Raw genomic sequence first — 22,946 nt, 5'->3', positions numbered from 1 at the left:
CCCAAGCCTATGGTTTCCTGTTTCAGGAGTTACTGTGGGTATCCAACTTCATGGAGAGTCAAGGTGGGTGAGGTGGTACCTTCTAATGGACCAACTTCATGGGGAGACGCAAGCTTTCAACTTCACGGAGACTTCCTTATGGCGTTGCATGTTGACGTAGCTTCCTGATGAATAAAAGGTCATAAACGTGGTAGTATGGAGATCTTGTTCTTCTTTGTCCTCTGCTCCTCAAGAGTCTGGATGAGTAAAATCCTGTTGCCCAGGGAGCCCCTTGCAAAGTAATAGGAAGGCTCATCTTTCTTACAGTTCTCTCTAAGTCCAATCACTATTGTTGCTTTGATTGTTGGAAGAACTCAAATCTGCCTGACGGTTGTCCTCATCCAGACAGTCACTGGGGTTCTGAGCTCTCCTGCCCAGCGCTGTGTTGGCTCAGCTTCTTCATAGCAGCAAGACAGTTGAGTGGTGAGTGGGGTGTATCCCGTGGCTCGAGTGGTAGGCGTGGTCATTCCAAACTTGCCAAGGTCTATGGGTAGCATAGTCAAGCACCCTAGGATACCTGATCCCAGTGACCGACAACCAAGAATAATGAGCGGGCTGCATGAGTGGCCCTCTGTCATGATCATGAGGCATGGCCAGCAGCCTGGGGACTAAGAGGTTAACTGTACCTAAGCCAGGTAGCCATCAGCCTATAGAAATGCAGATAGGGATTTCCAACTGAGACAAAGGAATGTTGGGGTTTCCCCTCCTTTGTCTCTGAGCCAGTTTTGCTCTAGATACTGAGGGAGACAGAAGACAGGTCTCTCTCCAAGAAAAAGACTCTTCGTAATGTGTAAGTAGGGTAAAGTTTAAATAAATCCATTAGGTTTGATTGTTTTCTGTTGGGGGACTTTGGATCCGATGTCTGTGCTGTTAGAAATGGGTTTTCCTCCCTTTTGTAACTAAGTCCTGAGCCCATGGGAGTCCCCATGAGTATATTAAGTGGTGACTTTTTCCATCTAGTCATTATCCTTGCAACAGGAGTATTGTTTTGATGATAAAAGTTCTTTCTTTTTTATGAACCTGGTATTGGTTCAGTTCTGTGTCCTGGAAAATCTGTCTGTGGGATCTGCAGGCCTCTGACTAGGGGATTGCAGCCATACACTGCAGTTTGTATTTTCTCTTTCTTTTTCAGGCTCTTTGGAGAAAAGAGCTTGGGGCGCCCTGGGGTTGGTTTCAAACGTCCCCTCCTGTTAGTGGGTTCAAAAGCACTTGGTGGCGGCAGTGGATTTTTATCCCTAAAATCTAGGTGGTTAAGATTTTGGGGGGAAGCTTTATACCAAAGCCTGGAGAGATCAGGTTTTGGGGTTACTTCTGTGGGCCCCCACTTCTGCATTCATCGTGCCAGAGTGGGGAATCAGCCTTTCCACCCTCCATCTTGGAAGGCCGCAACAGCCGGCGGCCTGCTGACATTCTGCCTGTGGCCCGTAGACCCCCATTTGTCCTCTCCCTCACTCCTCTCTCATTGGGGTACCGGAACCCCACACTTCCTACTCCTCTCTCTCCCTCCTAGCACTTCCGGAGCACCTCGAATCACCTGATTTGCGCTCTGTCCCCAATCTTCCCACACCCTCCCCGAGCTTGAACAGCCACGAGCGGCTGATTCACTGCCTTATACGCAGGGAACAGTCGGACACCACGAGCCCAGCGTGACACCAAATAGCTGTTCTCGCTTCCTATTCTTTGCTCTCCGTGACATTAAGGCAGGTAGTTGATTTTGCAATGGAAAAGCCATTTAAAGTATAGCATAATTTCAAAACACTAATTCCTAATCAGTGGGCATGATACGCGTTATACAACGTAACGTGGCATTCAGTTTATTTAAAATAATACAGCCAGTATTGGACATGGGACCCTCCATTCCAACTGACAAGGAACAGAGGCCATGCCTCACCATGGGAAAATATTTCACTCTAATAAGGCAAAACACTGATCCGTTAAGGCAAGCAGAGTTAATTCCAGGGAGGACAACCCAGGAAAACAAGCCGGGAAAGTTTGCCTGTTTTCCTACCGACGCAGTCTCCTCATTCTGATATTCAGGAGTCTGCAACGGGAAGGGTGAGGGTGTGGACGAATTCTTCGTATTTCACTATCCCGTTGGGGGCAATGTTCGCTTCTCTTAGAAGGTCATCCACTGTAAATAACAAAAGGCAACAATCTGTTACACAGCTGGCCGACACTAAGTGAGTTACTTCAAATGTTGGTGGCCGACTGTATTTGTAAAACACCGTGAGAGTTCAGAATGGAGAGGTGACTGGGGGACACGAGCACAGAGGGTCTGTCCTCCCCTGAGGTAAATGTTAGTCCTAGGAAAGCCCATGGAGTTGAGCTGACTTGGATCAAGCATCTCATCCACCCGTTTTTCCTACGGGAGGTTTTGCCAGTTTAACCAACTTCTACATTGGTGTAATCCCTGTGTGGACACACTTTGATTTCCGTCTGAGCGGCTTATTTGAGTTTAAATTAAACGTATTCCCTATTGACATAAACTAAACCAGGCTTAAACCAAAATGTGTCCATGCCAAGGTTGCACTGGTTTAATGAAGTTAATTTAAATTCACACCTTACAAAGGCCAGTACCACTTTGTCCTATACGCGGGCCCTTAGCAATTGAAACCAAGAGATTTCATTATGGGTTTAGCATTCTAATTATATTTATAAGTAGAAGATTTACCCGGCGTTACCCGCTAGTGCCACAACAGAGCACTACTCCACATATTTCCGTTTTATCTCTTCCCTGTCAGAGAAGCAATTTATTGCGAAGCAATCCTCTTCCAGTTTCATCCTATTTTTCTGGCTCGTCTTGGTTCAGTCTCTTTCAACATCCACTCAGTGATGTCAGTTGTGAGGACTTGTACTCGCTTTGGCCATTCTATCCCTTTTCTGTTTGACTGATTCCAGGCACCTCCCATTTTCCTGGCACACGCAAACCATGAACTTGCTTGAAGTTGTGATCAGAGGAAGTTGTGTGCTGAATTTGGTGGTCCTAGCTCTTACTCTTTAGGACAGGGGTGGGGAACTTTTCTGGGGTTGGGGCCTGCTGACCCACAGAAAAATCAGTCGGGGGCTGCACAGAAGTGAGAAGCGAGGGGGACCCTCATGAGGAGAAAGACGCTCCCCACATTCTCCTCACACACCTGGGAGAGGGGCCAGCCTAGTAGATTTTGTGTGCTCCAGCTCCCCAGGAGAGCAGTGGGGGGGGGGGGACTGAAGTGCCAACACAGGCTCCCCAATGCTGGGGGGCGGAGCCATGAGCCTCAGGGGCTGGATCCAGGAAAGTTGAGGGCCGCATTCAGCCTCCAGGCCTGAGATTCCCTACCCCTGGTTTGGGAGTTCTTGAACAGACACACAGACAAACTCTCTTCAATACATAGTAGATATGGCTCTAGCAATGCAATAACGGGCTGTGTGTTAGGGGATAAGACGTTGCCACGCCAGTGTCTCTGGAGGACTGTGACAGTGTGATGCTGGCATGATTATGAGGGTTAGCCAGCAGCCTGGGGATTAAGGAGTTAATTACACCTAGCCAGGTGGAGTGACCAGTAGGAATGTAGGTGGGACTTTCAAACTGGGACAAAGGAATTTGGGTTTTTTCTTTTCTCCTTTTTGTCTCTCTGGGTGTGTTCTCTGCAGCTACAGAGAGGGTCAAGCATGTCTCTCTCTCTCTCTCTCTCTCTCTCTCTCTCTCTCTCCAAGACACCATTCTTCATTTTCTGTAAGTAGGATAAAGTTTAGGAAGTTTCGTTAGGCTTTATTGTTTTAAGGGTTGGGTTTGTGATCTGAGATCTGGCACTGCTTAAAAGATGTTTGGCTTTACTTTGTGACTAAGTTCTAGGCCCATGGAGTTTCCCCATGAGTATATTTTGTTTCCTTCCCATCTAGTCATTATGCCTGCAACAGGAATATTGTTGTAATAATAAAAGTTTTCTCTTTTCTCTTTATTACCCTGGCATTGGTTACTTGTGTGTCCTGATTTTTATAATAGGGATGAGATTTCCCAAATGATCTTTCCCCTGATTTCTTTATCCATATTTGGGTGGTGGCAGCGGAAGTTTTATTCCCAAGATCTAGGTTTTTAAGATTTTGGGGGAAGTTTTATACCAAAGCCTGGTAGATTAGGCGTTGGGATACATTTGCTGGCCCCCACTTCTTCATTTATCATGCCGGAGTGGGGAAGGAGCCATGACAGATGCATTTCACTATAACTGTGCAAAAGTCCTCACCCCACTACCGCTGTTCGGACGTTGGCCACTCACCAAATTCAGCCGTCCAGAGGGGCAGTTGATACATCTGTGATGGGTGGTCAATTTTCGAGTATCATGTTCAAATGATAAAGTGCCAGTCAGGCATGTTCAGAGAGGACGCAGCACATGAAAATGCATCTGCAGTGTCATATTGTACCCTGGAGGACCCAGCAGGTGAGGAAAATACCTTCCGTTGGTGTGAGACAAGTGTTTGCGCTTACGCACAGCTCTCCTTGCGACCTAAGGAAGAGCTCTGTGTAACCTTGGACGTTTCTCTCTCCGCCAGCTCCCCCAACGCAAGCTTGTCATCTCAAACTTATTCTCTCCCCCACCTTGTGTCATGAATACCCTGGGACCAACATGGCTGCAACTCAGCATTGTGCACCAACCCACTGGACATAGGATATCTCCTCTCCAATGTCGGGAGGGAAGAGGAGTCTGGTTCCTTATGCGCTCAGCCCTGCTTCTGGGTCTTCAAAACATATTTCTTTAACAGTAGATTAAAATCAATATTAAAATAAATCTTAAGACTTGTATGGCATCTAATTAAAGCTCTGAATGGCTTGAAAGCATCCTTGCACCACCAGCAGTTGGTCCAATAACAGATAGTCCCTTTCCCGGCTTGTCTGTCCAGTGATTTTGTGGCAGATACCGTTAAGAGACCTTTAAATCCTCTAGTCTCCCCTGGATAGCACTGGCCATCGACGTTCCGTTTGGGTAGGGGGTGGAACAGGTGAACCTGCACTCTGATCACTCAGATGCCCATTAGTTCTGCTTGGGAAAGCTGAGAGGGGGGTAATTAGAAAATCAAGCTGGGCAACTGGATGGGCCAAGAGCCAATGCGCTCAAGGCTGTTGAAGCGGCAGGAAGGACGTGCCAAGGGAGGAGCCTTCTGAGGGCCACAAAGCACTATTGGGGTTATAAATAGACCGGCACAGGGATTTATGGAAATGGTGGCAACGAAAGCACCAGGGTACGGAGAAGGCAGCACCATGTCGTTTCTGGGGGGGAAAAGGCAGGAGAGGAGCCAGGCCTGGTGAGGAAGGGATAATTCACTCTTGGAGGACATCTGTGCAGCGGGGCTATTTCAGTGCCGTGTAGACGTGCAGGCTTTGGGTCCCTTCCACCCCACGGTGTCCTAGAAACAGCCCCATGAGCTGGAATCAGCTGTCACGGGCCACCCACAAGTGTCTAGCGCGTGTGCCTGGGAGGAAATTCCTTCCATCCATTGTGTGTTTTGGGGCCACTCCTGCAGCGTCCAACCCAAGACCCTAATGAGCAGAGTGAATCCAACTGTCCCTCTGTCCCTTCTTACCTCTCAGGACAGCAAGAGTGGACTCCATCTGGACAACCCGTCATGCCGCACTCTCGTTACTCTAAGGTGCGGAGTAACTGTTCTTTGTGTGATCAGAGGAGCTATTTCTACTTTCAACCGAGGAACGATCCTCGTGGTAACCGTATTCCTTTGCAAAGGCAGAAACTTCAAACCCACCACAGCCAAAGCTGAACAGCATTTTAAATACTACACCAGGGTAACATTTACCCATTGCTGTCTGGAAAATGGAGAACGATATTTCACTGGGGAGATGAAGGCTTTTGAACGCCCACGTTAAGCAGCACCATGGACGAAGCCACAAGCTAGTAGTTCCTGATCCTAGCAGACGCCAACGAAATGGAGTCCGTTCCAGCATCAAATGTTTATTGCCGCTTAACAAGCCGGAGTTCGTTGTGTCAAGCCAAGGTCTGAGGTAAATGTCTTATTTGGAGACTTGCTTCATTAATATTGATGGTGCATTGTAATTTAGCTGGCGAACTAAATCTGCTCTCAAATGCAAGTGAAAAGCCCCCCAATGTAGGTAATTGCAGGGCTCCTACCTAAGATGTTTTTAATTATGGCTAATGCTTCCAGAATGTTCTCACTAGTTATTCAGCTTTTAACAATCACTTGAGTGATAACTAACCAGCTTTGAATGCAAAAAGGTGCAGGAGCTGCTATTCTAGAATGTTCCCTTAGGCTACGTCTCCACTGCAGTTATTTTGGAATAAGCTATTCCGGAACTGATATTCCAAAATAGTATATTTCAACATAGCACATCTAGGGTGTGTCTAGACTACAGGGTTTTGTCGATAAAAGTGAACTTTTGTCGACAAAACTATACCTGCGTCTACACTACCACCAAGTTCTGTTAACATAACGGCGACAGAACTCGGCAGTTTTGTTGATGGTGGTAAACCTCATTCTACGAGGAATAACGCCTTCTGTCGACAGAAGGCGTTATTGCATCTACACTGTCCTTTGCATCTACACTCTGTCAACAAAGCGGCTTGCTTTGTCGACAGAACTGGATGTAGTCTAGACGCTCTTTGTCGACAGAAGCTTTGTCGACAGTATCTGTCGACAAAGCCTCTGTTGACAAAAGTCTGAAGTCTAGACATACCCCTACACTGCAGGGAAGCCTCTAAATTAGTCTGAGGAAGATTTCCCTAATGTAGACGCGCTATCTCGATTTAGAGCCCTAGGAGGAACAACTTAGAAGGGGGCTGGTGAGGGGGTATTTCGAAATAGCAGCAGTGGAGTGTCTACACACTCCTTATTTCAAAACAGCTATTTCGGAATAGGTGGTGGTCTTCGTAGAATGAGGTTTACAGAACTTGGAATAAGCCATCCGTTATTTCAAAATAATTTCAAAATAACGGAATTGCTGTGTAGATGCTCGCACAGTTATTTCAGAATAACGGCCATAATCCAAAATAACTTTGCTGTGAAGACACACCCTTAGTGGGATATGCTAACAGACTGTTGCCTGACTTCTCCCTGAAAATTGATTGAGCTAATAATGGTAAAGGATGGAGTACAGGTTGAACCTCCCTAGTCTGGCACCCTCGAGACCTGATTCTGAACCAGAGAATTTTCTGGACCACGGGAGGTCAATATTGTCTAGCAGCATCAGCAACGTTTCCATGGCTTACTGGGCTGGTAGATGACATTTAGGGGTAAGTTAGAGCTAAATAATAGCACAGAACACTGAGAGCCAGGATGGGTGGCTGTAAACAAATGTTTATGGGGCTGGGGGAAATTGGCCACCTCGATGAAAAGTGGACATCCGACGGATGTTTCTGGACCAGGGAGTTCTGAACTAGAGAGGTTCAACCTATATTTTAAATCTGTGCCAATTGCATTGAAATTCCATGTGAGTCTTAATAAGGGCAGTTCTTGTACCACTGAAGAGCCTGGGGGCAGGAACTCCAAGTCCGTTGACTTGGGCTTTAACGCAAATCTTGCCGAATCTGCCAGACTCTAGAGAGATCTTGCCAGTCTTCCTAACTATCAGAGGGATTCAGTCACTTCACAGCTAGGCAGCCTCTTGCCTGGAATATGACACAACGAACAAAGCTTTGAGAGCGCTGCTGTCAAAAGTGAGGTGTAGCTGACTGAGTTTGGAGTAATTAAGAGTCACAAACATTTTAAATATCTGGTGGTACTCAGGGTGCTGGAACAATTTGTATATTGGGAAGGGAGAGGGTGCTAAGAGCCACTGACAGAAACATAGGAAGGAAATTACATCAAGCCAACAGCTACTTCCCACAGCGGTGGTGGCGACCACACTTGGCAAATTTCCGAACATGACTTGTTGAGATTCCCCTCAGATTTAGACTCCCCCCCCAGAAAAGCTTCAGTCCACAGACGTGTCACATTTGAAGCAGAAAAAGCTTTTCTGGGGATTGTAAAAGGTGGAGGCAAAATCGGCCACCTAAAACCATAGAATCATAGAATACTAGGACTGGAAGGGACCTCGAGAGGTCATTGAGTCCAGTCCCCTGCCCCCATGGCAGGACCAAATACTGTCTAGACCATCCCTGATAGACATTTATCTAACCTACTCTTAAATATCTCCAGAGATGGGGATTCCACAACCTCCCTGGGCAATTTATTCCAGTGTTTGACCTCCCTGACAGTCAGGAACATTTTCCTAATGTCCAACCTAAACCTCCCTTGCTGCAGTTTAAGCCCATTGCTTCTTGTTCTATCCCCAGAGGCCAAGATGAACAAGTTTTCTCCCTCCTCCTTATGACACCCTTTTAGATACCTGAAAACCGCTATCATGTCCCCCCTCAGTCTTCTCTTTTCCAAACTAAACAAGCCCAATTCCTTCAGCCTTCCTTCATAGGTCTTGTTCTCTAGACCTTTCATCATTCTTGTTGCTCTTCTCTGGACCCTCTCCAATTTCTCCACATCTTTCTTGAAATGCGGTGCCCAGAACTGGATACAATATTCCAACTGTGGCCTCTTAGTTCTTCGGCAGGGCTCTGATCCTGCACCTTCTGATGGCTGCTACCATGGGCCAACCCCCCGTTACGCAGGTGTGAACGGAGAATCACTCACCTAGAGGTGCTTCAGACTCACACCTGTGTAAGGAAGCCCAGACAATGGCCTAAAAGAGCATTCTTTTCTCTCAGCGCATCGCCTACTGGGTTTCTTTCTGCAGGTGAACCCCAAGAGCAGGGATCTGTTCTGACTGTCTGCTGCCACTCGACTGCTCCCTAGGCTCCGCCCCACTTTAATGTGAGGTGAACAACATATTGATGGACAGAGACGATCTTTAGGGGCGGGCTGTAACCACATTTTGGCCTGACCTCCCGAATCCTCCCCCCAGGTTTCCCTGGTTACTCCCCAACTTTTTTTTTTTTTTTTTTTTTGGCTCAACAAATTCCCCCCCAACGGTTTTGGTTTTGTATTTTTTTTTTTTTTTTTTGCTTGACAAATTTTTGTGCTGTGTGGTGTTTTTTGGAAACCATCTGGCAACCCTACGGGTGAGCCGGGTGGTTGCCCTTGGCCGCCAATTGGTTAGGCCCAGCCCTGTTGATGGAAAGAAGGCAGCGCCTTGTCTGTGATTTAGATCAGCACCTCGTTTTGGGGCTGCAGAGCGGTATGTGGCTTGGTCTGTCTTGCCTCTTGTTCTGCCCAGTGTAGGAAAGGTACCGATGGTTTCAGAAGAGCAGCAGGAGCACGGTGGGAAGTTACAGAGAGCAACTCCGTGACGTGGCAACCGTGTATGCAGGTAACTTAACCTTTCCTACAGGTGCTGTCCTGCACCCCGGGTCTCCGCCAGCTCGTTAACTAGCACTCCGCTGGCTTTTGCCGCTGCTCAGCCAGTTCTTACCAGAGCGGTGCACCTTGGTGCACCTATCTTCTAGAACTGGGAAGGGACCTTGAAAGGTCATCAGGTCCAGTCCCCTGCCTTCACAGCAGGACCAAGTACCATCCCTGATGAATTTTTGCCCCAAATCCCTAAATGGCCTCTGCAAGGATTGAACTCTCAACCCTGGGTTTAGCAGGCCAATGCTCAAACCACTGAGCTATCCCTCCCCCCTGCTTAATTTCACCTCTGACCCTGAAGATTTTTGGTGCCTTGCATAGCTAAAGCACCTGCACCTGCAGGGGAGAGGGCAGCCGTTCCATGGGGTAGGGCTGTGTGGGCAGGAGCTTGGGGGGCCGGGAGGAGGGTAGGGAGACGGGTGTGGGAACAGGAAGACCGAGTGGCACAGGTGGCTGGACCTGCAGGCAGAACGGCCTACCAAAACTGCAGGGATGGGGGAGGTGTCAGAGGATTGGGTCAGGGAGACCGGAGGCCAGGGGATTGGATCTAACGAGGCTGGGAAGCGGAGCAGGGAGCTGGGGGATTGGGTCCAATGAGGCTGGGAGGCGGGGGACTGGGAGATTGGAGCCACTGGAGATGGTGCTGCCTGGGGTCCCAAATTTAGTGGTGCCCCTCGCAACAGCGTAGGTCTAATGCTGGCCCTGCATGTGTGGCAGGAGTGTGATGACCTAGAATTGTGACCACACAATGTAATACTGTACGGCTTGTGCTCTGATACCAGGATTCTGGGCTGGGATTGGGCCATGACCCTGTGACTTGGCTAACCAATGAGGCGTGTGCCTCAACTCCTAGGCTCAGGCCTGGGCAGAAGTGGTCACGTGCGCTGCATCCGCAGGTGTTGGTCACCGCCTGCCTGACTGGCCCTGGGGAGGCGGGGGAGGGAGAAGAGGTGGCTAGGAGTGGGTTGAACGTAGGCTGCCGTGTGACGTGTACCTTCGCCCTCCGAGAGCTTTTCTCCCAGCCGGGTGAGTTTGGCTCTCAGCTCGGACGCGGCGATGAAACCCTTCTTCTGCTTGTCTGTCATGGCCAGGGCTGCCAGGATTTCCTTCATGGGGTCTTCCTGCTGCATTTGCCTGTACATTATGGTCAGGAATGTGGAGAAATCCAGTTCTGCCTTTCTGTCTGGGAGCAGGACACAAAACGGCAAATGTTACTGGGTAGCTACGATGACAGGGTCTGGTTACAAGAAAGTAACGGAAGGGAGGTATATTAGCCTCAGACTGAGGAGATCTCTGTTCTCAGGGTAACATGCAGGGTCTGGTCTCGAACCAGCAGAGGGCAGTTGAGCCCCTGGAGCTAATTGAGAGGGCTTGCAGAGTCAGGGGTGTGTGGGCTAATTAGAACACCTGGGGCCAATTAAAGAACCAGTTGAGACTGGCTATATCCCTGCAGTTAGTTAGGTGCGAGAGTAGCTGAGAGGACGGAGGGAGCGCTGCTGATTGTTTAGGAGAAAAGCACCAAGTGGATACTGTGAGGACGAGCCTGAGAGAAGGAAAGTGCTGGGAAGTAGCCCAGGGGTCTTGGAGCTGCCTCATAGCAGGTGTTGGAGACTCTCTCATAGGCAGCTGCTATTACAAGGCCCTGGGCTGGAACCCAGAGTCGAGGGTTGGGCTCAGGTTCCCCCCAACACCACTTGGAAAAAAGATGGGCTGGGGAAAAGAAAGAGGTTTACCCAGCCCTGTGTTCATTTGGGAGTCCACTGGGACTGTGGAGTTTGTTCTCCCTCTATACCTTACTCTGGCCAGTGATGAGAGGAGCTCAGCAAACAGCACGTTGATGCCCTAGGCGGGGTGCCTAAAACTGAGGACTGCCATGAGCTTCTGAGGCAAGCAACTCCTCCGGAAAGTGCAGGACCCACCCCGTTCAAGTAGGAGCTTTGTCACACTCCTGACGTAGACACGCCCTGTCAGCCTCGCATCCTCCACCCTTTGTTCTTCCCCTTCTCTCTCAGAACTCGGCCTGCTGGCCCAATCTAGAGCAACAGCCTGGTCTCTCCTTGTTTGTATTGACCGGATCTGGGTGGTCGGTCTCTCGCTGACAGCCCATCTTGCCTGCCTCGTGTCCCTTCCAAAGGCCTCATGCTGCACTAGGCCTTTGCCTTGTCAGTGCGGAGAGACGTTACCGAGGGCCTGCCTGAATTCGGCTGGTCTCGGAGGCCTCCCCTAGCGAAAAGGGGAACTCATTTGGGCCCTAGCATGGGGGTGATGGGGCCATGGCTGTGTGGGGTTAATTGGGAGCCTCGTTCATCCTGCTTCTGTAGGGTGTTTAAAGTTAAGGGCAGCCCTCCTGGTGCATAAGGTGAATTGAAAGAATAAGTACAACTGGTGGCAATACTGCCTCAGCCTGAGTAAACTGCCAAGGACCTCCTTGTAGGGGCCCTTCTGGGGAAAACCTTATGCCATGAAAAGGGCCTGAACCAAATTTCAGCTCATCTGTGGATGGATGTTTTCCTCATAGTCACTGGAGGAGCCTGGTCTTGAACTGTAACAATTCCATAGCTGGGGGGTGTACAGCTTCCGTGGGCCTTGGGGCAAGGTGTGTGGAGGCCCCAGCTCTGCACCCCCAGAAGGGTGGGGCTTGAGGTGGGACCAGGGCAACCAGCCCTCAGTGTAGCCCAGGCTATGGTGCTGGGCCCCCAAGCCTTCAATACCATGTAGAGAGGTGCTCTGGCGGTCATTTAAAGGGGCCAGTGGTTCTGGCCGCTGCCAGAGTAGCAGTGGGCCTGTCTGTAGCCTTGTCAGATGCTCAGAAAATGTTTGGTGTCCACCACCTCAGTTCATGACTCTTCGGGGACCCCCATTCTGTGCTTTTTAGAAATAATTGGATAAAACATCTGGAGCTGAAAATGACGTTTTTCGTTACCTTCCTCGTAGCCTAGTGTGGCAGGACTCGCCAATCTCGGGAAGGTTGCAGCTCATTACAACTGCAGCAGCACAATTTTCCTAAGTGCGTGTCTCCTTTTCTTACTCCTCCCTTAGGCCACCATTTTCAGACCTCTTTTTGACGTATCTGCAGTGTCTTCTATATGTGCCACTCTCATCCGTCACCCAGCACATCTCACCACTCTTGTGACCAGTTCCTGGTTATCCTGTATAAGCTGGGCTGTCCCATCTTAAACCCAAATCTAATTAGATTCCTGCCATGCTCATTTTTATTGCTATAGTCCCTTGACATCAGAAAAGCTGAGTCTTAGAAAATTCCATCACGTTCTGCTGCTTCTGCTAGTTTGGATGGGGTGGTCCTTTTCGTTGAATATTTTAGATTTACTTTTCCCTGGGTTGTTGTCAGATTGTGAGTTCTACATATCATCCATCTGGTTTTAATAATCCTTGAAATCTACGTCTATTTTACTTACCAATTTTATGCCCTTGAAGATGTCTCTCTACCTCTCGTAGAGTTGGGCTGGTTCCCAGGCACCGCATCACTGTGATTAGGTCGCTGGCATTTATCTTGCCTTTTTGTTTCTTATCATATAGAGAAAAACATTCCTTGAATTCTAGTTCAAAACAAAAAATACCGTGTTGCCATCCAATATTGTCTTAGTCTCTGTCACACTCCCCTCTTTCCCCCTGTGCTTTTATGAAAATTGACTTATGAATAGGAATATGCATAACTCCCAGATACTTTATTCAAAGCCGGTCATGTAACATATCATTTTTAAAGTTACAGTCTGTTGAATCTATGTAGTCTATTTTTGTGTATGTGTCATTCTTGAATGTGGAGTTAGAAATGTGAAGTGTGAATCTGTTTTAATTCTAAATGTGCAAATGAGAGGAATTTAATGATACTTTAGGAACTTAATGGCTCAGTACTCAAACCAACAACCTGTGAATGGTTTTATTTTTCCTTTAAGCCCAAACTGTGGTTGATCCTAGAAAGACCTGGTACTGGAATCCATCTTGAATATGGTACTTTTCCATGGGGATGGGCATATTGAACCAAAGGTTCCTGTCCTTGGAGAAAGACTGTCTAAAGAATGGAAAGCAATCAGTCTTTGTCTTCAGCTGGCTTTTGAAACTGCCTTGACACCACCCTAAGAAGATACACACAAAGAAACCTGGAAACAAAGAACTCTAAAGACCTCTGAAAAGCTTTAGACCCAGGACAAAGTAAAGATCAACTCTGAATTGATGCATTTTACTTGAGATAAGAACAGCTGTTGAGGGTAAGAATTTGCATGTAACAAATTTCTTAGTATATTAGAATTAGCTGCGGCTTTTATTATTTTAATCTAGTAACTTACTTTGATCTGTCTATTTTCACTTGCAGTCACTTAAATCCTACTTTTTATACTTTTGTTTACTATCAAGCCCCATGTGTAAATAATTGCTACCCGGTGGAAGTGAAGCAACCACTGTTCCTATCTCTCTTTCATTGAGAAAGGGGGCAGATATCTTTCTGAACGTTGTGCAAAACTTTTACACAGTGTAGACAGATTTATTTGGGCTTTTGGTTCCTTTTGGTGGGGGAGGGTCACTTTCCTGGGTATTGTCAAAGGCCTTATAGCTTCTCCCAGAGCTGAGCTAATTGCTCTGCAGCAGGATGGTGACCCCAACTTTGTGCCTTGGTTGGGGGAGCCCAGAGCTTCTGGCTTCGCAGGACTGGGTGGTTGTGGAGCCCGAAAAGGCAGGAAGGTGGGCATTAGTGGTTTGATCAGCACACCAGAGGACAACCCCAAGGGGATTTCTGTGATCCAACCGTTTAGTCAGGACATGGAATTTTCCTGCAAATCTACGACAGGTTGCCCCGCTATAAACTGGAACTCTCTGGTCCAGCAACATCCATGGTCCAGCAGGAACATGGATGTTCCAGGATCAGAGAGTCTTGATGCGCTGTGGGAGTGGAGGGGCCGGGAGCCCAACATGGTGCAGGAGGAGTTGGCAGCTGGGTTGCTGGGGGAGCCAAGAAGCGTGGGGCTGGCAGCAGGAGAGGCCAGGAATGACCTTGCCTGATCCAGCAAAATCCCCCATCCAGGATCAGTCTGGTCATAACCAGGGAGGTCCAACCTGTAATCAGGAGGAAAAAGCAGCCAGACTATTTAAATCTGCAAAATGACTGGTCGGAGTTTGAAACTTTCAGCATTTTTATCAACCCTTGTAGCTGAAGTATCAAATGAGTTCCTGAACTCTGAGTGTTGTTTGTGTGTGTGCACATGCGCGTGCGCATACGTGTACACATGCTAGACCTCTCCAAAGGGGAGAAGGGAACAGAGAAAAAGAGCAGCTGGTGTTTTGTCATTGAACTCCAGCTCCTGAACTTGTGGTCCAAGTGACGGGTGGCCTTTTCTGTCTGGCTTCTCTAGTGGCTTATAGTGCCACTAGCTCCCGTGGTGGAGATGCACAGTTAGAAGGGACCTTGAGGAGTTACCACGTCCAGTCTCCTGCACGCCGGCGTTTGTCCAGTTTCCAGTGAGGAGGATTCCACAACCTCCTTGGGAAGCCTGTTCCAGAGCTCAGCTTGCCCTGAGCATTAGAAGGATTGCCCTAGTATCTCACCTGAAACTCTCTTGTTGCAGGCTAAGCTCATCACTTCTTGCCCCACCGCCAGTGGCCATGGGGAACTACTGATTGCTGTCCTCTTTAGAACAGCCCTTCGCATACAGGCAGCCTGTCTCGGGTCCCCCCTCAGGCCTCCTTTCACACCTAAACGTGACCCAGGCTTCAATCCTTTCCTCAGAAGCCAGGTTTTCGAAACCTGTTACTATTTCTGTGGCTCTCCTTTGGACTCTCCCATTTTCCATCTCTTTCCTTCAGTGTGGCACCCATGAGACACAGTGCACCAGTTACCTCATCAGAGCGGCCATATTGGGTCAGACCAAAGGTCCATCTAGCCCAGTGTCCTGTCTGCCGACAGTGGCCAGTGCCAGGTGCTCCAGAGGGAGTGAACAGAACAGGGAATCGTCAAGCGATCCCTCTCCTGTCAGCCATTTCCAGCCCCTGACAAACAGAGGCTAGGGACACCCTCCCTAACCATCCAAACAGCCACTGATGGGCCGAACCTCCATGAATTGATCTACAGGCAGTCCCCGGGTTACATGGATCCAACTTACATTGGATCCCTACTTAACAACGGGGTGAGGCAACCCCACACTAGCTGCTTCCCCCCAGCAGACTAGGGAGACGCGGAGCGGCTTTTCTCAGCAGACACCTCAGCTTGAGAATAAAGGACTGAGGGAAGTGAGGTGTGGGAGAATAAAACTGAGCTCTGGAGAAATGTTTGGCTAGAGTTTCCCCTACAATATGTACCAGTTCCGACTTACATACAAATTCAACTTAAGAACAAACCTACAGTCCCTATCTTGTACGTAACCCGGGGACTGCCTGTAGTTCTTTTTTGAACTCTGTTGTAGTCTTGACCTTCACAACATCCTCCATCAAAGAATTGCACCGGTTTGGTGAAGAAATATTCCCCTTTGTTTTCAACCTGCTCCCTATGAATTGCATTTGGTGAGTGTTATGGGAGGAAACAGATCATTTTTCTTATTTACTTTCTCCACGCCAGTCAGGATTTTACAGACCTCTATCACATGCCCTCTCAGTCATTTCTTTTCCAAGCTGAACGGTCCCAGTCTTCTTAATCTCTTCTCATATGGCAGCCACGCCATACCCCGAATCATTTTGGTTGCCTTTTTCTGAACCTCCCATGTCTTCCATGAGACATTCTGGTTTCTACACCCCAGCATGCTACTGGCTTTTTTGGAAACTGCATCATGTTATTGACTTAGATACTATTTGTGATCTGGGTACCGCATTTCAAGAAAGATGTAGAGAAATTTAGAGAGGGTCCAGAGAAGAGCAACGAGAATGATTAAAGGTCTAGAAAATATGACCTATGAAGGAAGGCTGAAAGAATTGGGTTTGTTTAGTTTAGAAAAGAGAAGATTGAGGGGGGACATGATAGCCTTTTTCAGGTATCTAAAAGGGTGTCATGAGGAGGGAGAAAACTTGTTCATCTTGGCCTCTGAGGATAGGACAAGAAGCAATGGGCTTAAACTGCAGCAAGGGAGGTTTAGGTTGGACATTAGGAAAAAGTTCCTAACTGTCAGGGTGGTTAAACGCTGGAATAAATTACCCAGGGAGGTTGTGGAATCCCCATCTCTGGAGATATTTAAGAGTAGGTTAGATAAATGTCTAACAGGGAGGTCTAGACAGTATTTGGTCCTGCCATGGGGGCAGGGGACTGGACTGGATGACTCTCAAGGTCCCTTCCAGTCCTAGTATTCTATGATTCTATGAACCTAGGTCCTTACCCAACTCCTGTCTAGTCAGTTACTCCCCCACTGTGTAGTTGTGCGTTCACTTTTTCCTTCCCACTTGCAACACCTCACACTTCTCCGCCCCACTTGCTGGCTTCAGACCCGTTCTCCAGTATGTCGTGTGAATACCACTCTGTGGGTCCAAGCTTCTCTGCTCTGTCCCAGGGCACTGAGCTCAGAGGAGAGACTAGCTTGTGGAGTACCCACCACCCCTCCTGCAGCAGTGTTGCATTCTGGAGGACAGGAAGGAGGTGCCTGAGCGGGAGGGTCAAAAAGGAATAAACGGAAGGAATAAAGAAGAGGAGAAAATGCAAGAAAACAAGATGGCAGAGGAGAAAACAGATGGGGGGGGGGGGGGGGTAGAGCAGCATGGCAGCCAGGGAATGACGAGAGCAGATTCCTGAGCAGAGAGGGTGGTGCCAATCTATCCCACGGGGGACTTTATAGGGATGTGGCTGTCCTAAATCCCCAGAGTGCCCAGTCACCCAGGGAGCTGTGTCTCCCTTGAAACAGGGACCATCCTGGAGCATGACCCCACAATGGTGAGACACGAGGGAGTCTCTGTGGCCCTGTGTACAAGCCCCAGTTTGGAGTGGGAGGATGGAACAGCTAATTCCATCAGCGGCAGCAACTCCAACCGCTTTTAATAGATTCAGACTAATGAGCTAGGGTGTGCTTGAGCTCCTTCACTGTTCAGCAGCGCACCAAAGGATCTCGGCTTGGGAAATAGCTCTTTAAACACTTCACTGTCTAGATCGACTGGGTGGAATGCTAATGAAAAAGAGGACGGTGGCGTTGAAACAATTGACCGACATTCTCCGAACGACTAAGAGAATCCTACAGAGGCAAACGGCTCACATCTCTGGCTCCTTCTCCCTCTGATTCCCAAAGGACCCATGGCTGGGTGACACGCCGAAGGAAATGAACAAAGGGAAAATAGGGAAATAGATTCCCAGCACTGAGATGTCGACATTTTGAACGGTACTGAAAGAAATCCGCCATGCTGCTGTGGCCTGCTACCACGTCAAAATACAACTGTGTGAGGGTGAGGGTGATTTTTGTGTGTGTGTGGCAGCGTCTGTATTCTTTGGTAGTACAATATCTACTACCATGTGCTCCTGGCTCATGACCCGGGGTCAGGCAAAACAAATCTATGTGTTAGTCTTGCTAACCTTTTCCCAACTCCTTCCCATATCCTCTTGATGGGACCAGAATTCCAGATCAACACCTCCTTGAGATGAATGGGAGCAGTATCGTCAGTTTTGTTGTGTTTGGAGTCTGGCAGACATCCACTGTATCAGCTTGAGTTTGACAGTCACCCTGACAGCCTTAAAGGTGAGAGAGAAGAGTTTAGAGTCTATGGCAGGGGCTGGCGTAAAGTTGGAAACTTCACAGCCCAAAGCAGCGTAGAAAATAGATGGCTGGTTTGAGAAGATGGTTAAGACCTTGCCACAGCTGTGTTGAAATCTGGCAAGTAGTAGAGTTCCTTACAATGACTGAGATACAGTATGGACCTGTCTCCACAGCTTAGGCAAAAGAACAGTCAATTTGTCGGGGAAGATGGCGCCTGAATTTCTAAAGATCGGCTCCTTTAGCTAATAAAGTTAGCCTGGATTTTAACTCATTGGGCTGATGGTGCAGGAGAGCACGTTAGCAATTAGCAATAAGCGAGCTTCCTAATGCTTTCCCGCATCCTGATTGTGGTGCGTTCTGTTGAGCAATTAGGTGAGCCCTTAGGTTGGGTTCTGCAGGCCGGTTACTCTCTGCTGTTAATTAGGATCATGTGACTCGGGGCTGTAGAGTGCAGCTGGACAGATTTGGAGCTGAGTGCAAAGGTTGAGCAAAAGTCTATCAATGACATTGGTACCTATGGGTCTGTTGGACTCACTGTTCAAAGCTCATCGTTGCAAAGGAAGCACCGGGTGGCCAGGCCAGGGGAACTAGAGCCAGCAACGAAGGGGTCATGATGCAGTGTGGACAAGGCATGGGGTGCAGCTCGAACTCGTCAATCGATCAAAGCACTTTCACGATGGAGGGTTTTGTTCTCTTTGTGGCGGGAGAGGGGGATGGAAACACACATAGATCCGTTGCCAAGCTGGGGGATAGAACTCCTAGAGCTCTGGACGACCACTGGGCCCATTTCCTGCCACGTCTAGATCTCCTCGGCCCCCTTCAAATGATGTGTACAGGGTCAAGTGTGGGGAGTCGGCTGTGCTGAAGGTGGAGTCCGCGAGAGCCCCCTGGACCCAAGTGCTGTTTTGGGGGCATACTTTTTTGTGGTGCTCTTTTAGTCTGTGGAACCAGCCTTTCAAACAGGAGATGGCTGTGTGTGTGTGTGTGTGTGTGTGTGTGTGTGTGTGTGTGTGTGTGTGTGTGTTTGCGTGACTCCCTGTCAAAAATCTCCCCAGCTGAATTTCACAGCAGCAATAAATAGCATTGGAGGGGGTTGTGTGGTAGCTCTCTTCCCTCAGGGCTGGCCCATCCCTCCTTTGAATCTCACCGGGATTAGGGCTGGGCTCTGCTGTGGGCAAGGGGGAGGATAGGCCCCGAGTTCAGCGTCTGGATGAGGTGAGGCCGCTGGGGCCACGTGGGGACTGTGAAAGTTGTTCGCTGCCCGGGTGCTCTGCTGCGGCCGTGGGCCGTGCCGCGCTTTCTAACCCCCCTCAATTTAAACATTGGTGCGGCTGCCATTTATTCCCAGGGGGAGGAAGAGCTGAGGTAGATTTTGCCGTTGGGGATTGCTAGTCAGGTCCCCTGCAATGGGCTAGCCCACCCCAGGTGTAGGGGGGTGGGTTAGCCCGGGAAATCCCAGGCCTAAGGTGAGCCTGGTCCCTAGAGGGGAATCCTGGCCCTCGGAGTGAATGCGCCTTGAGCTACCTTGCAGGGACCAGCGGCTACATAGCTAGTCAGCGTTCCTGCTAAGCTGCGCGGCAGCACTGCCCCTGCCCTGCATAGCATCAGCCTCTTTCCCTCCCACAGCTGCTCCTGACGGGGGTTGTATTGTGACAGGCTCTTTCCTGGAGCTAGATGAACTGACTTGGCTCAAAGGCCAAAGTTTGTGTGGTCCTCCGTCCCCTCGCGCCTCCTGTGCTTTCCTGTTGTCTGTCAGGATGAGGAGTGAAGTGGTGCAGGGGGGTTCCTAGCACTTCTCAGAGCTGGCTCTGCAGAGCCGGTCGGATCTGACTTTCTCCCACCTTCGGGGTCCCTTTCTGAACCCCTTTGCTTGCCAGAGTTGTGCAGGGCCAGCCAGTGCCTGCCTGATGCATGGCACTCCCTCCCCCAGCTACCCCCGGTCTTTATTGGCATAGAGAGGATGCTCATTAAGTTTGCAGATGATACCAAGCTGGGAGGGGTTGCAACTGCTTTGGCGGATGGGGTCAACATTCAAAATGATCTGGACAAACTGGAGAAATGGTCTGAGGTCAATAGGATGAAGTTTAATAAGAAGGACAAATGCAAAGTGCTCCACTTAGAAAGGAACAATCCGTTTCACACACACAGCATGGGAAGCGACTGTCTAGGAAGGAGTCTGGCAGAAAGGGATTTAGGGGTCACAGCAGACCACAAGCTAAATAGGAGTCAACAGTAGGACACTGTGGCAAAACAAGCAAACATGATTCTGGGCTGCATTAACAGGTGTGTTGTGAGCAAGACACGAGAAGTCATTCTTCCGCTCTACTCTGCGCTGGTTAGGCCTCAGTTGGAGTATTCTGTCCAGTTCTGGGCACCACATTTCAGGAAAGATGTGGAAAAATTGGAGGTGATCCAGGGAAGAGCAACAAAATTGATGAAAGGTCTAGAAAACATGAGCTGTGAGGGAAAACTGAAAGAATTGGGCTTGTTTAGTTTAGAAAAGAGAAGACTGAGAGGGGACAGGATAGCGGTTTTGAAGTGTCTAAAAGAGTGTTACAAGGAGCAGGGAGAAAAATTATTCTTAACCTCTGAGGACAGGACAAGAAGCAATGGGCTTTAATTGCAGCAAGGGAGGTTAAGGTTGGACATTAAGAGAACTTCCTACCTGTTATGGCGGTTAAACACTGGAATAAATTGTTTAGGGAGGTTGTGGAATCTCCATCAGTGAAGATATTTAAGAGCAGGTTGGACAGACACCTGTCAGGTCTGATCTGATGGTGCTTGGTCCTGCTGTGAGGGCAGGGGACTGGACTTGATGACCGCTCAAGGTCCCTTCTAGTTCTAATATTCTATAGGTCTATGATTCAGCTACCTCTCCAAAACAGCACTCTCCAATCCCTGGGCCTTTTGCCTTACTCTCTCATCCAAGGACCCCTCTGCTCTTTCCAAGTGGTTAATAAGGCAGATGGCTGCTGTGGCCATTTTGAGGGAGGGAAAATGGAGAGGTGGGAAGCAATTTGCCAAGAGTTGGACAAGAAGACCTGGGAATTAGAACTTGAGCACACTTGAGACCTGACCGGTGCCGAACCAGAGAGTTTGCCGGACCACGGGAAGTCAGTATTGTCTAGCAGCATCACCAAAACTCCTACTGCTTCCTGGGCTCTTAGAAGACATTTAGGCCTAAATAACACAGAACACTGAGAGCCAGGACTGGTGGCTGTAAACAAACTTTGAGACCACAGGGAAATTGGCCACACCTATGATAAGTGGGCAGCTGGCTAACTAAAATCATGCCGGACCACGGATGTTGCCAGACCAGAGAGTTCCGGATTAGAGAGGTTCAACTCGTATCTTGTGAGTATCTCCAATTATTGCTTCAAATATCTCCTCTCGGTTATTTGTCCAGAGATGTAGTATTAAACAGTTGGGGCATTAAACCCCGTACCACTGTGAAATCCAGTATTTTTATATTTTTAAGAACAAGAATGCAACTGTTCTATACAATAGTCTAGTTTCTTGCTCCCTTTCCTTTGCTAGTCCAAATGGCACCCTGCAAACTGCAGCGAGGACATTTCGGGCTGACTGCCTCTAATGTTCTCTTTTAAAAAACATTAGCTAGCTGAGACAGTTCATCTCAAGAATTATGAGAACGTTAAACAACGAAGTAAACGCCCCAAAATGAGACCCTTTAATGAGAAACGCCGTTAGCAGTAAACTTGTTAAACTGATCCTGCTAATTAAAAAGCAACTGTACATACCATTAATTTGATCCTGGGACAGAAATTTTGCCTGGAGCAGAAAAAGGAAGGAGGGGAGGAAAATCATTCAGTTTCGGAATGTCGCATGATAAGGCACATTTCAAATGGATCAAAAAATGTTTAGCACTCACCATTTGCTTAGGAAATTCCCCCCCTTTGTTTTATACCTGCTGGTCAGAGAGTCAGCCGCTGCGTTCTCCGACTTACTTTGCTATTTGATTAAGGGCTAAAGTCCGCCAATCCTGGGTGGAGAGTGGTAGGAACTGTAATAAATACCCTGCTGCCATGGATACAAAACCTGACCCATGCTGTGGGTTGGATTGCAACCACTAGCAACAGCTGTTAATCAGAAAGGCACACACATTAGTTCTAATACACCGGTTTCTCCTGCAACAGGCTGAAAATGTCAGAATTCCTGCAGGAGTGTTTGCACAAGGGTTATAAAGGAGCAGGAAACGGGGGCTTTTCCTTTGTCTGATTTGAGGTTGCCTTCACTGGTAGGTCAGACTCAATAATGAAACGACTCTGGGTTGAGTATAAAGCTTTGGTAATCCCAAATGCATTGCAATGCACCTCATGCTGTGCCTAAATACCGGTGCTTAGAGACAAGCCCACAGAATGACTAATACCAAAAGAGGCTGTTTAAGAAGGAACAGCCGGGGCTAGATATTTATATGTAATAATTCACTCTTGTTGGGGGCATGCTGCTGGGCAGAGAAGCAGCTAATTTTTGAATTGTGCACCTCTCTGAGCCAATCACAATGGGTTTTGCTTTGTAAAAGATGGTGATGTTTGTCCCGCGTGGCCAGTGTTCAAAAGGTGACTAGATTTGGTTGGCTGGTTGGTTGGTTTTCAGGTGTCTAATGGAGGGCTGAAAGATGGGCGTGGTTTTGCTTTTTTAAATGTTGCAAAGGCAGCAGGTCTTATCTGCCCCAAATGCCCCATGGAAGCCTGGAGAGTTAATAGCTTCAACATCAGAGAAAGGGGAAGTGATTTTTGCGCCTGTTGAAAACTGTCCGTCTCTGATATTGATCTAATTAAACCACATGGAGCAAAACTCCTTCAGGGTTAAAAGTCCCCTTCCCAGCTCTCTGCTTAAGAAAATGCGTCCTCCATCCCAGACGTCTTCTTCAGAGTAGAG

The 22,946-nt window shown here is 48.5% G+C and overlaps 2 protein-coding genes across 3 annotated transcripts in view; one reads left to right on the top strand and one right to left on the bottom strand.

The window, feature by feature from the left end:
- Window positions 1-1,837: 1,837 nt before the first annotated feature.
- On the bottom strand, window positions 1,838-22,062 carry CALML4 (calmodulin like 4). 2 transcript variants are annotated; one of them, XM_006132078.4, is made up of 5 exons: window positions 21,937-22,062; window positions 21,806-21,836; window positions 12,795-12,935; window positions 10,373-10,561; window positions 1,838-2,170 (listed from the first exon to the last, which is right to left on the bottom strand). In XM_006132078.4, exons 1-5 carry the CDS (start codon window positions 21,937-21,939, stop codon window positions 2,073-2,075), a joined length of 462 nt encoding a protein of 153 aa, XP_006132140.2. In that variant the 5' UTR covers window positions 21,940-22,062; the 3' UTR covers window positions 1,838-2,072. The 2 variants fall into 2 exon arrangements, with proteins under 2 accessions (XP_006132140.2, XP_014433558.2); XM_014578072.3 differs by lacking the exon at window positions 21,806-21,836 and having other exon boundaries at window positions 21,937-22,048.
- Window positions 13,290-22,946, top strand: part of FEM1B (fem-1 homolog B) — a 52,610-nt gene continuing 42,953 nt past the window's right edge. The window contains exon 1 of the mRNA XM_075896848.1: window positions 13,290-13,604. The gene's annotated coding sequence lies outside the window, so the exon portion shown is untranslated. The remainder of the gene's footprint in view (window positions 13,605-22,946) is intronic.

The sequence above is a fragment of the Pelodiscus sinensis genome, chromosome 14, assembly GCF_049634645.1.
Source record: "Pelodiscus sinensis isolate JC-2024 chromosome 14, ASM4963464v1, whole genome shotgun sequence".
Classification (NCBI taxonomy): domain Eukaryota; kingdom Metazoa; phylum Chordata; order Testudines; family Trionychidae; genus Pelodiscus; species Pelodiscus sinensis.
Note: the sequence above shows the minus strand (reverse complement) of the source record. Positions and strands in the feature narration are given on the sequence as shown.

What these genes read in the sequence shown, in the direction of transcription:
- CALML4 (XM_006132078.4), bottom strand. An exon ending in TCTTCAAGGGCATAAAATTG is followed by an intron (nt 10,562 to 12,794) that starts GTAAGTAAAATA and finishes TCCTGCTCCCAG; the next exon opens with ACAGAAAGGCAGAACTGGAT. An exon ending in AAAGCTCTCGGAGGGCGAAG is followed by an intron (nt 2,171 to 10,372) that starts GTACACGTCACA and finishes TGTTATTTACAG; the next exon opens with TGGATGACCTTCTAAGAGAA.